The 20,278-nt window shown below is 41.7% G+C and overlaps 5 protein-coding genes across 5 annotated transcripts; 4 read left to right on the top strand and 1 right to left on the bottom strand.

Moving 5' to 3' along the window:
- Positions 1-363: 363 nt before the first annotated feature.
- Positions 364-1,344, bottom strand: LOC103704648 (large ribosomal subunit protein eL29z-like). Its single transcript, XM_008788018.5, has 3 exons — positions 1,185-1,344; positions 901-1,004; positions 364-666 (listed from the first exon to the last, which is right to left on the bottom strand). The coding sequence occupies exons 2-3, from the start codon at positions 1,000-1,002 to the stop codon at positions 580-582; spliced, it is 189 nt and encodes a 62-aa protein (XP_008786240.1). The 5' UTR covers positions 1,003-1,004; positions 1,185-1,344; the 3' UTR covers positions 364-579.
- A 1,427-nt stretch (positions 1,345-2,771) lies between these two features.
- LOC103704647 (small COPII coat GTPase SAR1A-like) lies at positions 2,772-9,264 on the top strand. Its single transcript, XM_008788017.5, has 3 exons — positions 2,772-3,222; positions 3,391-3,522; positions 8,733-9,264. Exons 1-3 carry the CDS (start codon positions 3,094-3,096, stop codon positions 9,051-9,053), a joined length of 582 nt encoding a protein of 193 aa, XP_008786239.1. The 5' UTR covers positions 2,772-3,093; the 3' UTR covers positions 9,054-9,264.
- A 3,893-nt stretch (positions 9,265-13,157) lies between these two features.
- LOC103704646 (uncharacterized) lies at positions 13,158-13,955 on the top strand. Its single transcript, XM_008788016.6, has one exon. The coding sequence runs from the start codon at positions 13,292-13,294 to the stop codon at positions 13,775-13,777; it is 486 nt and encodes a 161-aa protein (XP_008786238.2). The 5' UTR covers positions 13,158-13,291; the 3' UTR covers positions 13,778-13,955.
- Positions 13,956-14,789: 834 nt separating this feature from the next.
- On the top strand, positions 14,790-16,137 carry LOC149751060 (uncharacterized). Its single transcript, XM_089928053.1, has 2 exons — positions 14,790-15,028; positions 15,261-16,137. Exons 1-2 carry the CDS (start codon positions 14,790-14,792, stop codon positions 16,135-16,137), a joined length of 1,116 nt encoding a protein of 371 aa, XP_089784179.1.
- A 3,058-nt stretch (positions 16,138-19,195) lies between these two features.
- Positions 19,196-20,041, top strand: LOC103704729 (uncharacterized). Its single transcript, XM_008788142.6, has one exon. The coding sequence runs from the start codon at positions 19,332-19,334 to the stop codon at positions 19,905-19,907; it is 576 nt and encodes a 191-aa protein (XP_008786364.1). The 5' UTR covers positions 19,196-19,331; the 3' UTR covers positions 19,908-20,041.
- Positions 20,042-20,278: the final 237 nt, after the last annotated feature.

Genomic DNA, 20,278 nt, shown 5'->3' with positions numbered 1-20,278 from the left:
ACTGAATAAGAATATACGTTAGCAGCCTATAGGATAGATAGTATATCAAAGCAGTGTCCAGAAGTGAGATAAAACTTGTACCAGTTATCGCTATCCACACCCAAAATGGGTGAAATCTAAGAACCATTGCAAAAGAATGATGTATATCCGACTCAGCACTCAGCATATGAAGTTAGGGTGACTTCTTTCATATACTGGTTACACCCAGAGCCAAAATTAGTTCACCGCATGGGAAAATAAGCCATCTAACTTCACCACAATTACAGGCATTTTCCTTCACATGCAAGAAACCATCACGATAACCTTGTAATTGGAACTCAGACTCATCAGAACCAATAAAAAGAAAAGGAAAGAAAAAGATAATTGGCACAGTAAAAAGACTCAATATGTAACTAAACTTTAACAAAAATAATTGCTGAAACAAGTTCCCAGTATCAGCTGCTAGTGCATATCAAGTTGAAATAAAACGTTAGCATACGCAATTTTCAGAAGAATTCGCGAGTCAATACGGAGGTGCAATTAGAACAAAACTCTAGTTTGCGACAATTCTAAAAGAAACCCCATCTTATATTCCATGCTCTACTCCTCAGCTTCAGAGCCCGACGCTCCGTTATTCTTGTTGTGCTTCCTCGCGTACCTTTGGTTCCTCAGAAACTTCGGATCCATCTACGAATATATGAAATAAAACAGAGATATAAAATCAAACAAAAAAATAAAAGCCATAGAAATAAGCGTTGATAAAAATTAATAAAAACAGGAAAAAAAGACAACGTTTTTAGATCTATCAAGTAGACAAAAGAAAAACGTGTAAATAAAGATCCAAGATGGCGAACTAGAAAAAATGAAAAGTAGAAATAAGAATAGATTAAAAAGAGAGGCAAAAGAGAAAGAGAGCCATACCCCCTTGGTGGAAGTTTGCCTGTGCCTCCGGGGCTTCTTGATCCCGTTCTTATGGGCCTTGTAGGACTGGTTGTGAGCCGTGTGGTTCTTCGACTTCGCCATTTCTGAACCACCCCCCCCCCCCCCCCCCCCCCCCCAAAAAAAAAAAAAAAAAAACAAATAAAAAGTAAATACAAAGCAAATTCGGGGGGGAAGAAGATCGATATTAGAAACAATAATCTGCCATCTTGCCGCATAGCAGATCTAACGAAGCGAAAGAAGGTGGATCGGATGGAAGGTGATACCTGAGAAGGCCGAAACAAAGCGTAGATCTCTCACGGAACCAGGTCGATTTCGGCTAGGTTAGGGTTTTGGAGTAGAGGAAATTATTTCTCGGTACCCTTCTTGAGCTAGCTAGTCACGCAGGAGGCACGTGCCAATGTTTAGTAATTTTTAGTCCGTAGAGGGGGTTGCAAGCAAAATACCCCGGGGCGAGGGCCAGCAAAATGTGACCCAATTGTTGTTTCGACCCAGGTTCAACCTGCAATAGCCAGATTGCAATTTAAGTTAAGCAAGTTCGGACCATGAATAAATTATTCTATTTACATTATTTAACAATTAAATTAGGTTCAGATTACGATCTTCTAGCTCATTTATATAGGCCTATTTTATTACATATGCTAATAGATTAACATGTTAGATAAATCATATAGATTAGACTAACAAGTTGAGAAGATTACTTATTTATTAACTAAGTTGGATTTTTTCGTGACCCAATTGCTATCCCTGTATGCAAAGAGGACTGCTAATAAAATAAAGTTAAAATAAATGTTACTAATAAATATGATATGCTGATAATGAAATTTCAAATATGTGAGGAAGAGGAAATTAAATCAGCAAATAAATACGGTATATTTAAAAATTAAGATAAGTTGGATAAATATTTCAGTTTCTCCCGATGGTTTTTGGAACCAAATTTCCGACCGCTCGGACAATCCGGAAGGGCTGTGAAAGATCGCATCAACTCGCCTACCAGCGTTGACCAAAAGTCAAATAACACGTCCGCTCCCTATTTCAACACACGTGCATCGCGTGAGTCAGACGCCCACGTCATGCAACGATCACCTCGTAGATCCCAAGGCCCTTCCAAATTTCCGATACGGAATCCCCACCGCCCAAACAAACTCCAGAATGACGACTCCGTTCCTCTGCTCCCTAGGAATAATTGATCTCGGATATACATCCCCACATCTGTGCGTCGCTTGTCGAGTTGTCGTTGCTCATATGCAAAGGCAACGGGCCGCATATTTTGTTACTGCGAGACATTATAACCCACGATCTCGCCGGATTCTACTCAGTATTTTTTAAAAAAATGACTTCCAGCCGTTCGTTTCCAATCCAACGTCTCAAGAGTTCCTTTAGATGTCAACTTCCGGGTAAGCGTCGAAGGTTGATGGTTAACGCTGTCATCAGATGATCTAAAACATCAGTAGTGTCATCTATCTAATGAACGATGGTGATTGATGCTTCCACTCAACACCCGCTTTCTCACGGGCCAATGACATCATCCACCGTCCGTATTGTATGGACCGTTTTGTGCGGTCGTTTGATAGCTTTTTTTAGGGGGACTGGAGAAACCGACTAACGGAAAATATCTATTGGGACCTAAAAGAAATTGTGCCGTTAGATTCTAAATGGACGGAGGTGATTCGGTTGATGACGAGGCGCTCACCCGTCCTCGCTTTCCTATTGGTCGCCGACTCACGACCACAGGAACCGGAACTTCCCGGTCCTCAACCGGTCTCCAGCGAGCGAAACGGCGAATTCGGTCGAGGTACAGTGGATCGCGAAACCGGCCGATCAAGTAAAGGGAATACAGCTCACCATTCATAGATGGCCCTAAAGTCTAAACAGAGTTCGTAGAAGGCCACGTAATCTCCCACCTTCCCCCTGCGCGTTCGTCTCCATTCGAAGCCTCTCTCTCCCTCTCTGTAGCTCTCTCTCTCTTTAGGGTTTCGTCGCTCTGCGGCTCTCCGTCTCCTATCGTTCTCGGGTTTTTTTTTCTGCTGGGTTTTCTTGGATTTCCGGCTATCAGATCGGGATCGGAAGGGCCTCCGATCGGCGGATCCGATCTCATCCGGCCGAATTTCCGGCTGAGTTTTTCGGTGACTTGAGCGATCCGTCCGCGTCGGTGGTAAATTCTCGCCGGCGACGATGTTCCTTATAGACTGGTTCTACGGCGTCCTAGCCTCTTTGGGACTCTGGCAGAAAGAGGCCAAGATCTTGTTCCTCGGCCTCGATAATGCCGGAAAGACGACGCTTCTCCACATGCTAAAGGACGAGGTTCTCTGAAGTTTTCTTTTTTATTTTTTTCTTACTTTCTTCTTGATTTGTTTTGATCCGGTGGTTATTTTTAGTTCTTGCAGACATTATCAGTTTTTCAGATTATTTAGTTTCTCTTTTTTTTGGATTTTTTTTTTGGGAAATTTTCTTGGATATTGGTATGAGTAGAGACTGGTTCAGCATCAGCCGACCCAGTATCCGACGTCAGAGGAGCTGAGCATCGGGAAGATCAAGTTCAAGGCTTTCGATCTTGGCGGCCATCAGATCGCACGCCGTGTCTGGAAGGATTACTATGCCAAGGTTCGATTCTCTTCATAAGCTGACCTCAAATATGTTTCTCTCAGGCTTATTTACGTTATAGTTTCTGCTGAGTTATGTGATCCATGTTTTGATTCGTCGGAAGATTGGCGTTGTTATTTTTTGATTTCTACTTTTTGCAACGGTTCCGTGGATTTGTTTTCTTTAATATTGACGATTATTATTTAAAACAATCTTTTTGAGCAGGAGTTCTTTAAGAATAAGCAGCGCCGTTTTTATTATTTCTCAAATTCTCACAGAGAGAGGGCTGCAATGTTAGTTTGGTCACTAGTTTCCTATGATCTTTTTCGTATGTACACAGTACAAAGGTGGATTTATTTCCCTTTACCATGAGATGCTGGTGGAAATTGTAGATAGAGATAGCAACTTGAAGTGTTTGTGGTTCTTTAAATTTTCTCATTCTCCACATGTTTGGTATATAAATGGTATATAAACGTGAAAATTTGCTGTTTCTATTACTTTTCTGCTCTGAAAAGACATTTTCTTTTCTTCCCAAAGATGCAACTTCATTAAACTTCTTAATCAACATGTCTGACTTGTATGCAGCTGCTAAAAGTCAGGCCTTTGAGTTTAACCACACTGAATTATCGTATTCTGTTTCACTGGTGCTCGATAGGCTATAGATGATTAATGTTTGGAAGTTGAGAGCATGAGTGTGGTGTCTGGTGTATGTATTTGTTAAATATCTGGATGACTGGATGTAGTTATGCAATAGGTTATACCACTAAATTGGTTTTGTTTTAAAGTCATTTTTTTCCCTCATCATATGCTTGTCTGATCTTATAGTTTTCCCCCAATTTTGCTTTTCTTGTGTCGATGCCACCTGATAAAATTCATTTGAATTGAGTTATCACTTAATTTTTCCAACCTCATTGCATTGCAGTCGCTTGTGCCCAACCTTCTTTATTAGCTTTGAAGCAGGAAAAGTTCAAGTTGCAACTATGGTAGACCATTCTTGTTTTATTCTCAAGACTTAATTAGGCTAGACATTTGCAACAGTGCACAATCTTTATTTACTTATTGTCATAATAAGCAAAGCAAAATTTCATTGATATAGTAAGCTTTGCTTTTTTGCCATGCCGAAGACTTAAGCCAAGCATTCACCTATATATCTCTAACTTTCCCTGAATCTAGTGCTCTATTTTCTCCAAAGTGGGAATTAAAATCTATATCTCAATCTTAAAAGATAATATAAAACCTCAATGAAAAGCCTTATCAAATTGTGTTTTGGTTGTGTTGACCAAATTTACTGTTTCTTCCAATTCAAGGCCATGCCCTTCAAAATTGGAAGTGTTTTTCTATTTTATTTCATTGTATTATCCAATTTTGATTTCATCTTCCCCTTCTATATCAATTTTTTTTCACCTTTGAGATCCTTGATTAAGTGCGTCTATAGTGACACTCATCAATGCTACGCTCAACTTCTTAGATGCCTGGAGGTTGGGGGAGAATGATATTAATGGAGCAAGGGATAAGTCCTATGCTACTTACAATTTAAAGTAACACAAGGATAAGTCCTATGCCACTTGCAATTTAAAGTAACACAAGGAATGTCACCAAGGGAGTAGTCTGATTACATCGTTGTGGCCACTTGCCCCAATGGCAGTGTTGATTCATTTTATAGAAATTGTATTGATGTTATTTGATGCTTGGATAAAATATGTGTGTGCATCTCCATATCATCCATCCTTTAGAGATATCCTCTTTCACCCATCCAATCTTTATGTAGAATATATATCATATTGATAGTATTTGTTTGGGTAAGGGTAGTCTTTCATGAAGATATTCTTTCGTTTGTATATTCTCTTTAAAAGTGCTCAACTTCTATTTTTCTTCTTGTTGGGGCACATCTAACCTTCTGAGGTATTTCTAAGCTGTCAGGAAACAATAATCTCTTGATGAGCCTAAGGTTATCTTCCATTATGGTTCTATGGCTATAGTTCCTCAGAGATGAATCAGTATTTATATATTGAGCCTCAATATAGAGAGTGTAATGAAAAGCTAGCTCTTTATTATCACTAACATTTCTTTCTAAAATTTTATAGACAAGGCATTAATTCTATACTAATTTACAGGTGGCAGACATCTGGTTCATAGTCAAAGTTTGCAATTCTTGATTTCATACTGTGATTTGTACAGCTGGGTAATATTATGAATTAACACTGATCACCTAGCCTTATCATCTATGTTGCTCATCTCCTGGGGTTTCTGACGAATATTTTCTGATCTTATCTCTAACTTTATCCTTCGTAATCTCTCATCAATATTTGTTCGCTATTATTTTTGATGCACTTCTTTTATGCTTATGGACCTTGAATGCCCAGCATTCTTCTCCATACAGCATAGTTAGTTTTAGAATTTTTTTAAATAATCATTGTTACAAGATGTAGGAAATTCAATTGCTGCATAACACTATGATGTGCATTTCCATTTCATGTATTCTTTGGAGAAACTTCCACTCATCTCTAGCTGTTCCTATACTGGATCCAAGGTGGTCTGTATTTGGGGAACCTCTTGTTCCAAGTGCTAAGTGCACCTTTAACTTCATATATTTTCTAAGAGTTTGTACTTGATGTAATTGGTATTGATTTGAGTACCTTATTTCCAGAATTTTTTTCCATTGTGCTAACATAGTGTTTTCTTTCTAAGTCTACTACATGGACAAATGTTCGGGGAGCTTGAACCAAAGAGAATCCTGTTAGATGTCATCATTTGGGTTTCATCAGTTATTTTGTTCATAAAAAATTCAGGAATTTTAAATGTTACAATGCCCAAGACTGATTGTCACAAAGGGTGTAAATGAGCTGAGATGGAGCCAGTTAAGATCGAGTTATCTCATTAAATTTTGAGCATTACTCTAACTGATCAGGAACAGCCTCTTTAAGAGATACAGCAAGAGCCTGAAGTCCCTCAAGGCTCTGCAAGCGCTCGTGCACACACACACACACATAGAGAGAGAGCTTTGGCTACTTTCTGCTGTTATATTTCAATGTTATAGTTGAAGGACCTGACCTATATATGTATATATATAGTTAATTAACTATATATATAGTTAAGATACATTCTTTACATGTAAAAGTTTTCTGTCTTTAGTAAACATCATAATAATATATCAATAGATAAAATAACTAAAATAATATATAAAATTATATTGATTAATGATTTATTCATATTTCAAGCTTAAGTGGGCTGGCTAAAGCAACCTAGGTCGGTTCTAGCTTGGTGTGCTTCCTAATCAAGTGAAGTGGATTTTGAGCTGATCATAAGGGTTCCTATCAACAGCTTGCTCATTCGACGGTCCTCTCTACAACCTAAAGTAAGCGTGCTAAGATGAAGGTCTGTTGCCATAAAGGGTTCCCTAATATCTCCCAAAGTGGGTCGTACGCTTATAATTGCTTTGACATTAGCACTTATCATGCTTGTCCAAATACAGTCTATAGACCTTTCCAGATCACTGGACAAATAAGTTTTCTTGGTCCTTTGTAATAGATTTATCATAATTGTCTGCCAAATAATTATTTGAATAATGTAAATTACATGATCTTTGTCTTTTGAAGATGAATATCCATTTTGTGGAGTCAAATGACTTGTGCTGTCACCTCCACTATTAAGTATTTTCATTCATTATATGAAAAAAATATGGTGCATAATTGCATATTTGATTTTAAAAAAGAAAATAAGAAGAAGAAGACATGGATTTTGAACATAGAACATTGTTATGGTTTATTAGTTTATTTATTGTTGTGTCACAGGCTTAACTATTTGGAATCTTTTGTCTTCTCTTGTTCGTGAAGTCTTCAATTTATGTCAAAGTTCTTGCTGTGTTTCATGATAAGACATGCACGAGGCTTCTATAAGTGCTATTGTTTTGCATCTTATCATGTTTGAAGCATAGGCTAAAAACTAATGCCTGCTTTAATGTTGTAACAACCATTCTGGCAGTTTTGGAGGAGGTCCAGTATGTTATTTACATGCGTAGTGGGTCAATAAATAAGGGCTATTCTGATTGTTACTCAGTTATAACAGTTGTTATATAATGGGAATAATAGTTTTTATTTAACACTTGCATCGCTTACTCAAATAAAATATTTTTTTAAAGTTCAAATATTTATACATACAAATTTAACATAGTAGTTGTTTTGTCAAGAGATATCCTTTGAACATCCAAGTTTAACAATGACCCAGGTTGAATGGTTTGTATAAGTTAATGACTCTTTGTTTGTCCCGCTGCTGGTATCTTGTTTATCCCCCATTGGTTTAATCTGAGGATATCTGCAGAAGCGATGTATCTGATTATAATACTTAAGATTCTAACTATACGTCTCTTTATTGCAATTTATTAAAAAAACTCTTAACACCTTGCTGAATTTGAGCTTTGGAATGACATAGCAAAAAGTAAGCATAATAACAAGTCTTGACTTCTGCAGCAGGAAACATCTCTCTAGGGCATTGTACCCACCAAGGAAACTCTTAGGAAGCTCGCTATTGTACTTGCTTCCTAGGTTTTTCCTCCTCTCTCTCTCTCTCTCTCATCAAAAAAAGGTTCAAGGGATGCGCTTCTTTGAACCTGCACCCAGTATCGTCTCTGCATCTGCTCCCACTTTAGGTAACTAGGGCCTTGAACCATGATCCGATGATGTTTGTGTGCTGCAAAGGTCAAATTAAGCATTATAATAAAAAATTCTGTAAAACAACCAACAATAGAGTGATTATTTTAAAAGTTCATAAAAAGTTAAATGTAGAGATGAATTGCATGATGGGTATACCATAGAACCCATGGATGTCTACAATATATGTTCATTGTAAAGCTGTCGAATAATGTTTGAACAAGCGTATGGCATGCTAACTCTATTATATATGCTGAGTTACAAGGCAATCGTTGGCATTTGGTCTCTCATTTATATGGTCCTACTTACCTGACCCCGAGGGAAAGGTTAGATGGTTGTGGTTGTCGTTATGGTTCTTTAGATGGTCCCGCTTGCCGCTGCTTTTTGGTCAAATGATCTTTCATGTCTCTTGCACAGATCAAGCTTCCTATGTGATGATCCAGTGGGATCTTTTTTATGCCGACATTGGTTATTCCTTCTGCAATCGTTGCCTGTAGTTTTGGCCCAGTGTTGATTCTGAAGTGTTGCAGGTTGGTTCTTTGATTTCCATGTCTAAAAACAGTTGGTGCGTTATTTTGTTGGCAGGTGGATGCGGTGGTTTACCTAGTGGATGCCTTTGACAAGGAGAGATTTGCAGAGTCAAAGAAGGAGCTGGATGCCCTCCTCTCAGATGACTCCCTGGTGAACGTGCCGTTCCTCATATTGGGTAACAAGATTGATATTCCATATGCAGCATCCGAGGAGGAGCTTCGCTACCATCTAGGCCTGAGCAACTTCACCACCGGCAAGGGTAAGGTGAATCTGGCGGACTCCAATGTCCGCCCCCTTGAGGTCTTCATGTGCAGCATCGTGCGCAAGATGGGCTATGGCGATGGCTTCAAGTGGCTGTCACAGTACATCAAGTAGACCGAACAAAACCTCACAACCATCGTCTGCCATGATTTTTATCAGTCGGGTTTCGATTGAAACTGTTTCTTTTCTTAGGCTTTCTGCTTTCCATTGGGTTGTTGAACCAGCAGTTGCGACGGTACGGTATATTTAAATGGAATGTCAAAACAGTGTAAAGTGTCATGTAATGTTATTTCTGCTGATGAGTCAAGTTGCTCATTCATGTTTATTTTTTCCTCCTTTCACGGACACAGTTTTGATGGCCCTTGCATGGTTCAAGGTTTCAATCCCCTTAATTTTTTGTCCACAGGCCGCTACGCATGGCTGTTTGGACGTAAGCTGCAGGCATGTTTGAGCAGGGGTGTGCGCTGGTTGCGTCGATTTAGAGGTTACACTTTGAAACCCAACCGATTTTAATTGATTTCATAAATTTGAGAGTTGAAGATGATTTGGATATAGATTGTATATACTTTTGTATTTATATTTTTTTATGATACAAATATGGATATTACATAAATATCAAAATAAATATTCATAATGAACAAGGATATAAATTAGATATATTTGTTTTAAATAAAAATAGATATGAGTCGGATATTAATTATATTTATTTTTTCATCTGAATATGGATATAAGTCGTACATCATTTGGATATAAATTGGATGTCCACTAGAAATTCAATATGAAAAATTAAATAAATGACATAATTATACATGATGGGCATAAAATTTATTATCAAAAGATAGCAAATAAAGCTCTAAGATGTAATTAACATAATTATTAAACTTATTTGGAGATCTATTTGACCAAAAGTTTGGTTCATGGATCCAACCTGATTTGTTTTAAAAATATATTAAGATTTAAAACTACTAAAAATATATTAAGATTTAAAACTACTTAAATGACATATATAATATATAAAGTATTAAAAATATATATTAAATGCTATTATTATCTTTTAATTGCAGCATGAATAAAAGAATCATGATTTATCTGTTTTTAAGTAACGTTAAAAAATATATGGCTATAGAAATATGTTGAAATTATTGATATTTTTAGATATCAATACAAAAAGATTTTAGAAAGGAGACGATTAATTTTTCATAAAAATTAATTATTAAACTGTAAAATACCATAATATATTTAGGATTATCATATTTTATGATGCAAACAAGTTTTGAATCAGTATAATAAATCATAATTATATGCTAGAAGTTAATGTTGTCATGGTGTTCACGTAGCAAGCAACAATCCAAGAGATTTTGTATGTGATCCCTTGTATAAGTGTATATAGAATTTTCCGGACCAGAAAGTATAGCCACCAATTAGATCAGAAAGATACCATCTTTAAATATATGTACTTCCTATCAAAAGAACTTAAAAGTTGCATCTATTTAAGGTAGAGATATCATTTGGATCTAGGAACTATACCTTTGTAGTCCTTTGCTCTGGACACTCAAAAAAGGAAAATCAAATCACCATAGGAGCGGAATTATCGGATCTGAATTCTGAAGACTAGGGAAGATAAGCTGCCATACCTCCGGTCCATCTACAATCAAGATAGCTATAGCTCCACTCAGAAGTCAAGTACGTAGTTGTTTCTTCACCAAAGATTAGCAAGGAGGAGGGATTTCAAAAACGAGCTCAATAGTTCCTCGAGAACATGAGAAAGGTGCATCAGAAGGTTACGGCATAGCTGTATAGATCACAAATATAAGGATTGACACGATAAATATGGTGTGAAATGCAACTTCCAAGAGTGGGAGCTAGTTTTATATTGGATGAAGCTATTTGGTCCTATATGAGATGCAGACCAAGGCCAGGAACTAGTACGATCAGCTGTGGATGATCTACTGGTAGCGCAAAAAAAAGTTATTAGATGATAATTGTGTCATCAAGAAGAAGGTCACAGAACTCAGATGAAGGAGGATTGGGCCTTTTCGAATGATCAAAAGAGTCAGTTTTCAAAGAAAAGCTAATTGGTTCAACTACAAAAATCAAAAGCAAGTGTTTTTCTATCTCTAATTCTAATTTAGCAAAAGCTAAAATGCCTTAATAAAAAGAGCCTTGATTTAGAAGGATTATTGGATTTAATATAAATCACTTTGGCTAGTACGGAGAAGATTAGAAAGTCCAAGAGTAAGATTTGCCGTATCAAGATGTCAAATCATATACCAAATTTTTGGTGGCCATAATTTGCTTAGGCGTCATTCAATTGGGATGTTCTTTTTTTGAAATTGATAATTTTTCGAGCTCTTTAAACTTATTATACATTTGGCGATCAAAGCCAAATTTTTTTTATGTGGATCTTGAAATTGGCCGGTCAATAAAAAAATTGATTAGGCGTATCTCCAAGACAAATACATTCTTTCCTTTTTTTTGGGTGAGAAAATGTTTTCTTTCGCATTCATTCTATATGCATTAATTTGTCCCGGATGTGGGGGGTGGGACACCCACCGGCCCGATCAGATGTTCGGGAGCCACTTGCGGAGCGGATACGGTCGCTGCCGATTCCGGGGCACCCCTTCCCTGACGTCAGAGTTTGAAGTTCCTCGAGCAGAACTGGAGTCAGAGTAGCCGATGTCCTCTACATGGTTCATGATGGTGGGCAGTTGGGGATGGACCTTGGTTAGATTTGGCGGTTGGGGCTACACCCTAGGGTGACGTTATTTTTTTGAAAAGTTGCCTGGGGTATGCTGCCGACGAGACTTTTGCTGTTCGAGAGGGCATAGGTATCCACCTCCAGTGCCCGGAGTGCCAGACCGATGAGTCCTTGGACCATGCAATCTTCCAGTGTCACCGGACTAGACAGTCCTGGGGGCGAGCGGAGTTCCCCACGGAGCTTTGGCGGCATGCGGAGGCCTTTCTCCAGGTTCTTTGACGCCTGTCCGAGGCCTCGCAGTCTAGACCAGAGGCATGCGGGCGACCTACACTGCTTATCAGATCTGGCCTGTGAGGAATGCATGGACCTTTGGAAACAGTTGCCCCCCACCGAAGGTGGTAGTGGAGAGAGCACGATTGCTGGCGACGGAGGCCTCTCAAGAGATCTGGTCGGATAGACCTTCAACAATTCGGGACATCTGGGGCTCTACATTTGCTCGTGAAGCGCCCCGCTTGGTGTTTTTCACTTGGGAGCTCTCACCCTCGAGTTTCCTCAAAGTCAACTTCGATGGATGTGTCTTGCAGGACGGTAGAAGTGGAGGTGCGGGTTTCGTTGTCAGGAGCCTGGACTCTAGGATGATTGCGGATGAGGGTTGCCACTTATTTGATACCTCGGTACCAAGAGTGGAGCTAAGAGCGGCCTGGCTTGGCATGCGGTATGTTTGGTGTGCTATGCAGGGGAGGGATGTCCTCTTGGAGGGGAACTCTACGACGGTGATTAGATGGATCATGCAGGTCTCGGGGGGCTCGATGATTACCACCCCTTGCTGCGAGATATCCGGGCCATGGCTTGTGGAGGGCTGAGGATTCAGGCAAAGCATATTTTCATAGAGGCTAATGGGGCGGTAGATTGGGTGGCTTCCTTTGTTGCCAACCATTCAGAAGATCTCCTGTGGGAGGGAGAGGCATACTTGCCTGCCGATTTTCGTGATGTTTTATTTTTTTGACTTTCTTGGCTGTATCCGTATATGTTATGTATGATACTTCCAATTTTAGCAAAAAAATAAATAAATATATAAGTGAAAAAATATACTATAATCTAAATATTGACCAATAAGATTACAACATTGGTCCAATATTCTCATTTTAAATTGTTGGGTGCATTTTACATGTGTAATAGTAGTGCACGTCAAACTCAACATTGGCTTTTGATGAATATAAGTCACACTTTCTGCCATTTCCTCGTGTCAGTCCGAAGCGGAGCCGAACAACGTGAGAAACAGCACAAGAAAAAGTAGGGATTAAGCGCGTCCAAATAAACCTCTCTGCCACATTAGAGTTTGGCCGATGGTTGACCCCGGTCTCTCAAGAAGACACGGGAGACGTCAGAGATCTCCACTTGACCGCCAGGCGCCAGCAGAGCAAATCCTTTTCCACTCCGCGGCCTCACCACTAGGTTTCCACACGCCACTCTCGCTGCCTTTCTCTTCCTCTTCCTCTTCCTCTTCCCTATATATACTCTACCCTCGTCCCCAACTCCTCACCCATCTCCCAAGCCGAGCTCTCGTCTTCACAGCTGAAGATTCGAGATTTTCCTCGAGAAGAATTAAAGCTAGAGAGTAGAGGCTGCTAGAGCACGGTCTTCGAAAATATCCATGGGCAACCACGCCTCGTGCATTCCGAGGAGCACCAGACCGCGCTCGGCCAAGCTGGTGGACGCCGAGGGGAATCTCCGGCGCGTCGATATTCCCGCCGTCACGGCAGAGCTGATGCTGGAGGCCCCCGGCCATGTGGTGGCGCGTGCCGAGGAGGTGGTGAGGACGCGACGCGTGTCCGGTCTCCGGGCCCACGAGGAGCTGCGGCCCGGGGAGGTGTACCTGCTGCTTCCGGCGGAACGCGTCGGGTCCAGGCTTTCCGATCTGCAGATGGCGGATGTGGTCGGGGCCGTCGAGGGTGGGCGGAGGAGGAGGAGGAGGAAGGGAAACAAGTCCCTTGGGTTTGGGAGCCGGGTGCTCCCGGAGGCAGCCGGTAGAGAGGAGGAGGGGTTTTTGGAGGGGACGGTCACCGGATTTTCCGGTCAAAGGATTGGTGGTTACCGGCAGTGGAGACCCGTGCTTGATACCATCCACGAATCCAATTAGGGTTTTTTCGTCTTGGGTTTTCTTGTTTACATGTAGAACATGAGAGATTTTTTATTTTATCTTGCATTCTTTTTGCTTCGCAATTGTACAGAGGATGATGGGAGCCCAACTTATATGTGTTATTTTGTTAGAACAACGATAATTATTAACACGAGAAAGTAGCAACGTTATTCTATAATTATCCTTTTGTTTTCTTTTTTTTTTTGTTGAGATTTTCATGTTAGTCCTCTTTTCTTCTTCTTTTTTTCTCTTTCGCTCTCTTTTTCTTTTTTTCTTTTTTTTTTTTTTGCTAAGGCGGGTGGATTATACTTGACGAATACGGATGCACCCAATAAAATCAAAAAACAGAATACTCGGAGTGCCAGGGGCAGCTCCCCATCACCAGCCCATAGAATACTACTGGAGTAATTGACTACATAAGCAGCCACCCAATCTGCAGCCCCATTAGCTTCACGAAAAACATGCTTGGCCTGAAAGGCCCCTCCGTCCCTCCCCATTGTCCAGATATCTCGGAGCAAAAGGTGGACACAACCATTACCCCTTGGGCCCCTCTGGATCCAACTGATGACAGTGGTCGAGCCTCCTCTAGGGCGATGGAGCGGCCTGTAAAACACACCGAGCGTGACGAAGGCCCGCCCAAACGGCCCGCAGCTCCGCACCCGAAATCGATATGTCGAAGAGTTGAGTGCCCCCTGCAGCCACGACCCTGGCAGACAGGTTTCAAATAATAAAACCCGCATCACCCCTCGTACTTCCGTCTAAGACAAACCTATCGAAATTGATCTTAAGGAAACTCGAGGGTAAGGGCTTCTAGGTGAAAAACACCGAACGGGATGCTGCCGCAGCAGAATGGGAACTTTAGATATCCCGAGCTATCAAGGTCCCTTCAATATGTATGATAAGACTTAGCTCCGCCGCCTGCACACAAATACTCTCTACTACAAGTCTCGACGACATTCTGCGATCGCCAAAGGTTTGAGCGTTGAGCAGCATTGGTGCTTTCGAAGATCAGATGGGCTATTGGGACGAGCGGTCCATAGATGTTTTGGAGGATAGCTGGGTGACTGAGCGGCCGATCAGCCGACTCTCGGCCATGGTAGACTCGACGAGGATTGCTGGATATAAGGTCAGCGACTTGATGGACCCAAATGGGAGCCGGTGGAGGGAGGAATTGATCCGAGAGGTGTTTGGGGAGCAGTTGGCAGAGATGATTGTGGGTCTTCCAGTTCCTATTCGGGAGGTGCCTGACAGGTTAGTATGGTTGCGACGGGTCGGTCGAAGGTACGAGCCAGGGATCTCCACACTTTGATTAGTAGGGCACCAGATCGGCAAATCGAGGGAGGATGGATATGGAGGATGCGGGTTCACCCGCGGATGGCGCTCTTCGTCTGGAAGGTGGCATAGAGATGCCTACCGACCAGGAGCCTGTTAGCGAGCCAGGGCATGCGGATTTCTCAGTGCTGTGATTTGTGTACAAATACAGAGGAGATCATCATCATGTTCTATTACAGTGCCCCAGGGCCAGAGAGATATGGAGTAGGTCTCCTGTTCCACTTCCTCCTTCGGTGGAGTCGGCACAAGACCTTCTTCATGTGCTGAGGGCATCAGTGCGGAGCCCCAGTTTTGTTGAGGCAGGCATTCTATTCACACACTTGGGTTACTATATCTGGTTGGATAAAAATGCTGGACTCTTTGAGGGGAGGAGGTGGTCTTCGAGGATGGTGGTGGATCGAGCTGTGCTACAGGCAGGGGAGGTCGCCAGTGCTACCGCTTTGTTCTCTTCAGGGATGGTCAGGAACATCTGGGGTACTCTCTCCGCTGTTACAGCGCCCAGGTTCGCCCTTGTTTCATGGGTGCCCCTACCCCTTGGTCATCTCAAGGTGAACTTTGACGGCAGTCGGTCGATGGACGGTGGTTCTAGAGGTGTGGGTTTTGTGATCAGAGACTCCTTGGGTAGGTTGATAGCTGCTGGGGGCCGTCGCATGCCAGGGCTCACCGTTGTTGGGGCAGAGCTGCGGGCTGCTTGGGAGGGCTTATCCTACACGATGAGGGTCCTCGGTGCCGTGCGGGTGCATCTTGAGGGGGACTCTTCTGCGGTGATCGACTGGATCCGGGGTGCGGATAGGTACGGTGACGGTCACCTGCTCATCTTAGAGATCCGGAGATTTGTTCAGAAAATGAGTGATTTTCAGGCAGCACATATGTACCGGAAGGCGAACAGAGCAGCTGACTGGGTCGCCTTATACGTCGCCCGGCACTCCAGGGAGTTCCTTTGGACATATGTAGCTGACATTCCCACCTTTTTGTACTCTTTTCTTTCTTTGGATTTGGCTGGACGTACTCAAACTAGAGCTATATGAATTGCCATTTTCACCACAAAAAAAAAAGTTTGAGCGTTTCTAACTAGCCAAATCTGGTAGGATGTGCAAATCACTCGAACCGCCTCCTGGCAAAGCAGTGGGAACTCCGAGAATCGACGCCTGGCCTATAAGAATAGGTTTCTCCGGCTCTGAACCTATTACTCCTCCTTTATTAGTGTCCTAACATAGTCCACCTTTTTATAAAAACAAATTCAAAATCAGACATTTGTAAATAGGACAAAATGGTCTCTATTTAATGAATAAATTTATGGATTCAATAAAGTTAAACAAGGATTGTGACCTTTGTGTATGCGACTTTTATAATCCTAAATAATGATAGCGGCGACGTGGTCACCAAAAGGAGTACGAGTTTCTATAATAAAATATCAAGACTGTATTTTTCATATAGTATAAAAATATTAAAGGAATGGATCATTAATCGAATGTTAGAGACTACCGTCCCATCAATCAAATATTGATCTATCTCTTAGTTGTCATTTTACTAGAGATTGGACTATTTTGGTATTAGACTGAGAAAGAGTGAGTAATCCGTCAAAATTCCTTCGTTGATTAGGTGCAAAGGTAATCGTCTATATCGATCCTTTTTAACATATTGCTGCAGCTTGTAAGAAAATCTGAAGTTGTCAACTTACCGGTAAATTTCCATATGGCTATACCATGAGGTTAAATTTGAAGATCAGCTTCACCAAGATTGAGATGATTGGGAGAATTATAGATACTGGAGACGTGTTAGGTCCCATAATGTAACCCACTGTTTTAAGGCGTGAACTAAAATTCCCCAACCCATGACCTAAAAGCGTGTTAGGATTGGATTTAGCCAAAATATGTAAAGCCCATAAATGTACCATCCGTTGACTTGGACTAGTCAATTGCTTTTTAGGATTAGATCGAATTTGATTTTAGCCAAGACAAGAACTTGCCATTCTAAGTCCAATAGCTTTGGTGGTTGTTGCCACCCTAAGTTGCTTACGTTATATATAATTTGTCATATATTTATTTCTAAAATTTAAAAATATTTATGATATTCAAATGTTATCTATTTAATTTATTTATGATATCATGGGTCAATGCATCAATCCATGCTCCTTCTGTGCCTGAATCACTAACTTATAGAGACACGATAGTTGGCAACCCACCCAAACCAGCCCCCAAAAAGAATGAAAAAGAAAAACAGAACTGAAAAGAACAAAAAAAAAATACATTCGATTCTTCAACATATATAAATAATGGCGGGATTAAAATCATGTGGAAATTCCAATGCCAAGTTGAGATGCTCGAGTTAACATTTATCATGTCAAACCTCAAGGTCTAAGGCAGAAAGCTCATCACAAGTTTTAGCTTATGAACAAGTGACGTGCAGAGGCTTGATAGTTCTTCTTTAATATTCTTGATACAGATCTGTTGTTTTAGGAGCATCATCCTTGCATAGACTCATTCCTATTCTTCTCTAAATTCATTAAATTGATGGTAAAACTTTGAATCTGTCAAGAAATTACAAGGATTTGGTCTTTGATATTAGTACATAGACCGTGATAAAAGCATAATGGTAATTCAAGTGCAATTGGTTGTATGTCAAAAAACTATTTGCTAGTCTCATCAATACAGATCCTTTTCTTTTTTTTTTTGCTTTTTCTTCTTAAAAAGGAACAATTATGTGTTTCCCTACCTTTGAAGATCAATTAAAATGCTGGAACTACGGATGAAAACAATAATTGGTTAAATTATCATAGCTAAGGGGCAGCTAAATATATTCATCAGCAATTTCACAAAAATGTAATTAAAGCTACTTCAGTCTCAGCTCTATGCAATTTCAATTGCCCACTCGCTATGAGCCTGTTCGTTAGTTTTGGCCATGCAATTGACAGTTTAACCTACCTATTTGCATATAAAAACTATCGCGTCTCTCTCGTTGCGTAGATAACAATAAATTCTTCTATAAAACACCATCAAAGTTGTTGGGCAATTAGCCTATCTACAACTTGACAGACCTTTCCCTCGCGATATTACGTTCGCAATTCTGAAGGAGTCTACAAATCGAAGGGAGTTGTTGGACCGGGAGAAGCTGTCAAAGATCTTCTTCTCGTTGGATTTTAATATCCTAAAACTCCAGTACTCGTGAGATTCACAGCTTCCTCACCTCCTCTTTCCACTTGCGTAAGTGAGGTGTTTTCGATACCAAATGCACGCGTCCAATCAGGACCTTCGTGGATTTTCTACACGAAAAAAGAGCATGCATACTGTGCCCTTCCTCGAGTCCACAGCCTCTAAAACACGGTGTCGAGAAAGAAAAGTCATGGCGTCCAGAAGCCAATGCTTGTTCTGTGGACACTGTTCCAATGGAAATGGAAGTCTGACATTTCTATTCTATTATGGAAGTGCACCGAACTCGCCAAACATCCAATTATGATCATCTCAAGGATCAAATCCACCAACCCGAATTAATACTCAGTAGGACGTCGTTCTCAGGCCACCTAAATTCCCAAGGCAAAAAAGACACGACAAACCACGGTCTCCTCCCGCTCCATTGCCTCGACAGCACGCCCCGGGACTCGCGGGTCAGCCATGGGACACTCGTGGAATCCGAGCACCGACTCCATTTGTTTCCGCTCCATCGCATCGGCTGGTCCACGACACAACAGCAAATATCACATCCACCCAATAATAAGCTGACACGTAACCACGATTTCCAGATTATGGGCCCGCCAAAGGATTACACGTGTCATGCGGTGGAAAGCGTGGGCCAATCGTCGCACCCGACCCACTCACGAGTGCACCGCGTCGACGACTAAAAGGAGCAGTTTAGCGAACCCCCGACCAACTTGAAAGAAAAAACAAAACAAAAAAAAAAAAAAACGAGACCGGTTCAGACTGCGAGTCACCCACCAGCAGTGGATTCCTCCAATTAGAAGCTGCCACGTAACCAAGACAAGACAGGTCGTGTCCTACGTAACTCGGCAGCATCTGCTTGGCGAAATTTATCGTACGTTGAAAGGTTCGGCTTACCTTGGACTATTTCCCCAACTAAACCGATGAACGCGTTCAACTCACACCCTGGAGCACTTCAAATTTAATCACCCAGCGGTGCTTGCACGCTGAACAACCGCTCCCCATATTCCCTTTTACCCTCTCCATTGCACCACCACCTTGGCTTGCTTACCTTCCATCCCTCCTCCATGGGAAACTTTGTTTCCTGCCGGACACTGGATGCTGGTGGCGGGAAGGTCGTGCTCTTCGATGGGACGATCCATGAGTTCGACCGCCCGATCTCGGTAGCGGAGCTCATGCTCGAGCACCCGAGGCAGTTCGTGGTCGACATGCAATCGCTCTCCGCCGGCGCGACCAAGGTGACCCCGTTGCCGGCCGACCACACGCTGGACACCAACAAGATCTACCTGATGCTCCCTATGACACGCAGGAAGGTGTCGGCCGACGAGGCCCGAAGAATCCTGTCGCTGGCTCGGTCGGTGCTGCGGTCGCGGTCTTTGCCGTTTTGGGCGAAGAACCATGGCCTGGTCCCTGGCATTTGCATGGAAGGTGTGGGTGAGAAGGAAAAGGCGGTGCCTGCTGGGAGAAAAGACGACAGCTTGATGGAGAGAGAGGAGGCGGGAGGGGCCGAAGAGTCGCCGGAGGTCTTCGGGGCCAGGTCGGAGTTTCTCGGAAGGACGGTTTCAGGCAAGGGGTGGAAGCCAAGTCTACGTACCATAGAGGAGAAGGCCTTGGAGAGGAAGGTGTCTCACTGGTTGTTCTGAAGAGAGCGGGGAGTTGACCCGTTAAGATTTATGGAGTTTATGAAGGTATTTCTTTCCCAGGTGCCGGTAGTTCAGGGTTATGTATGTACAATGAAGAAATGCAACTGTTTGCTTACCAAAAAAAAAAAAAGAAATGTAACAGTTTTTAGAGTAGCCTCAGAGATGTACAATTGGCCAGAGAGAGAAATGGTTCTCGCCTATTATGTCTGTTTTAATGCCCATATCATGATCTTTTTAAGTTATAAATATTAGGAGTCAAAAATCTGCGGCCCGCCTAAGTATTAGCTGGAAAATTTCTATGCAGGTGTGGATATTACAATTCGCAAAATACGTATATATTAGTAAAGTAGTAACAATAATAAAAACCATGC

Source organism: Phoenix dactylifera, chromosome 17, assembly GCF_051530095.1.
Source record: "Phoenix dactylifera cultivar Ajwa chromosome 17, Ajwa_hap1_PhDact_Kaust_v1.1, whole genome shotgun sequence".
In the NCBI taxonomy this organism is placed as follows: Eukaryota; Viridiplantae; Streptophyta; class Magnoliopsida; order Arecales; family Arecaceae; genus Phoenix; species Phoenix dactylifera.
This window is presented reverse-complemented; position numbering and strand designations above follow the sequence as displayed.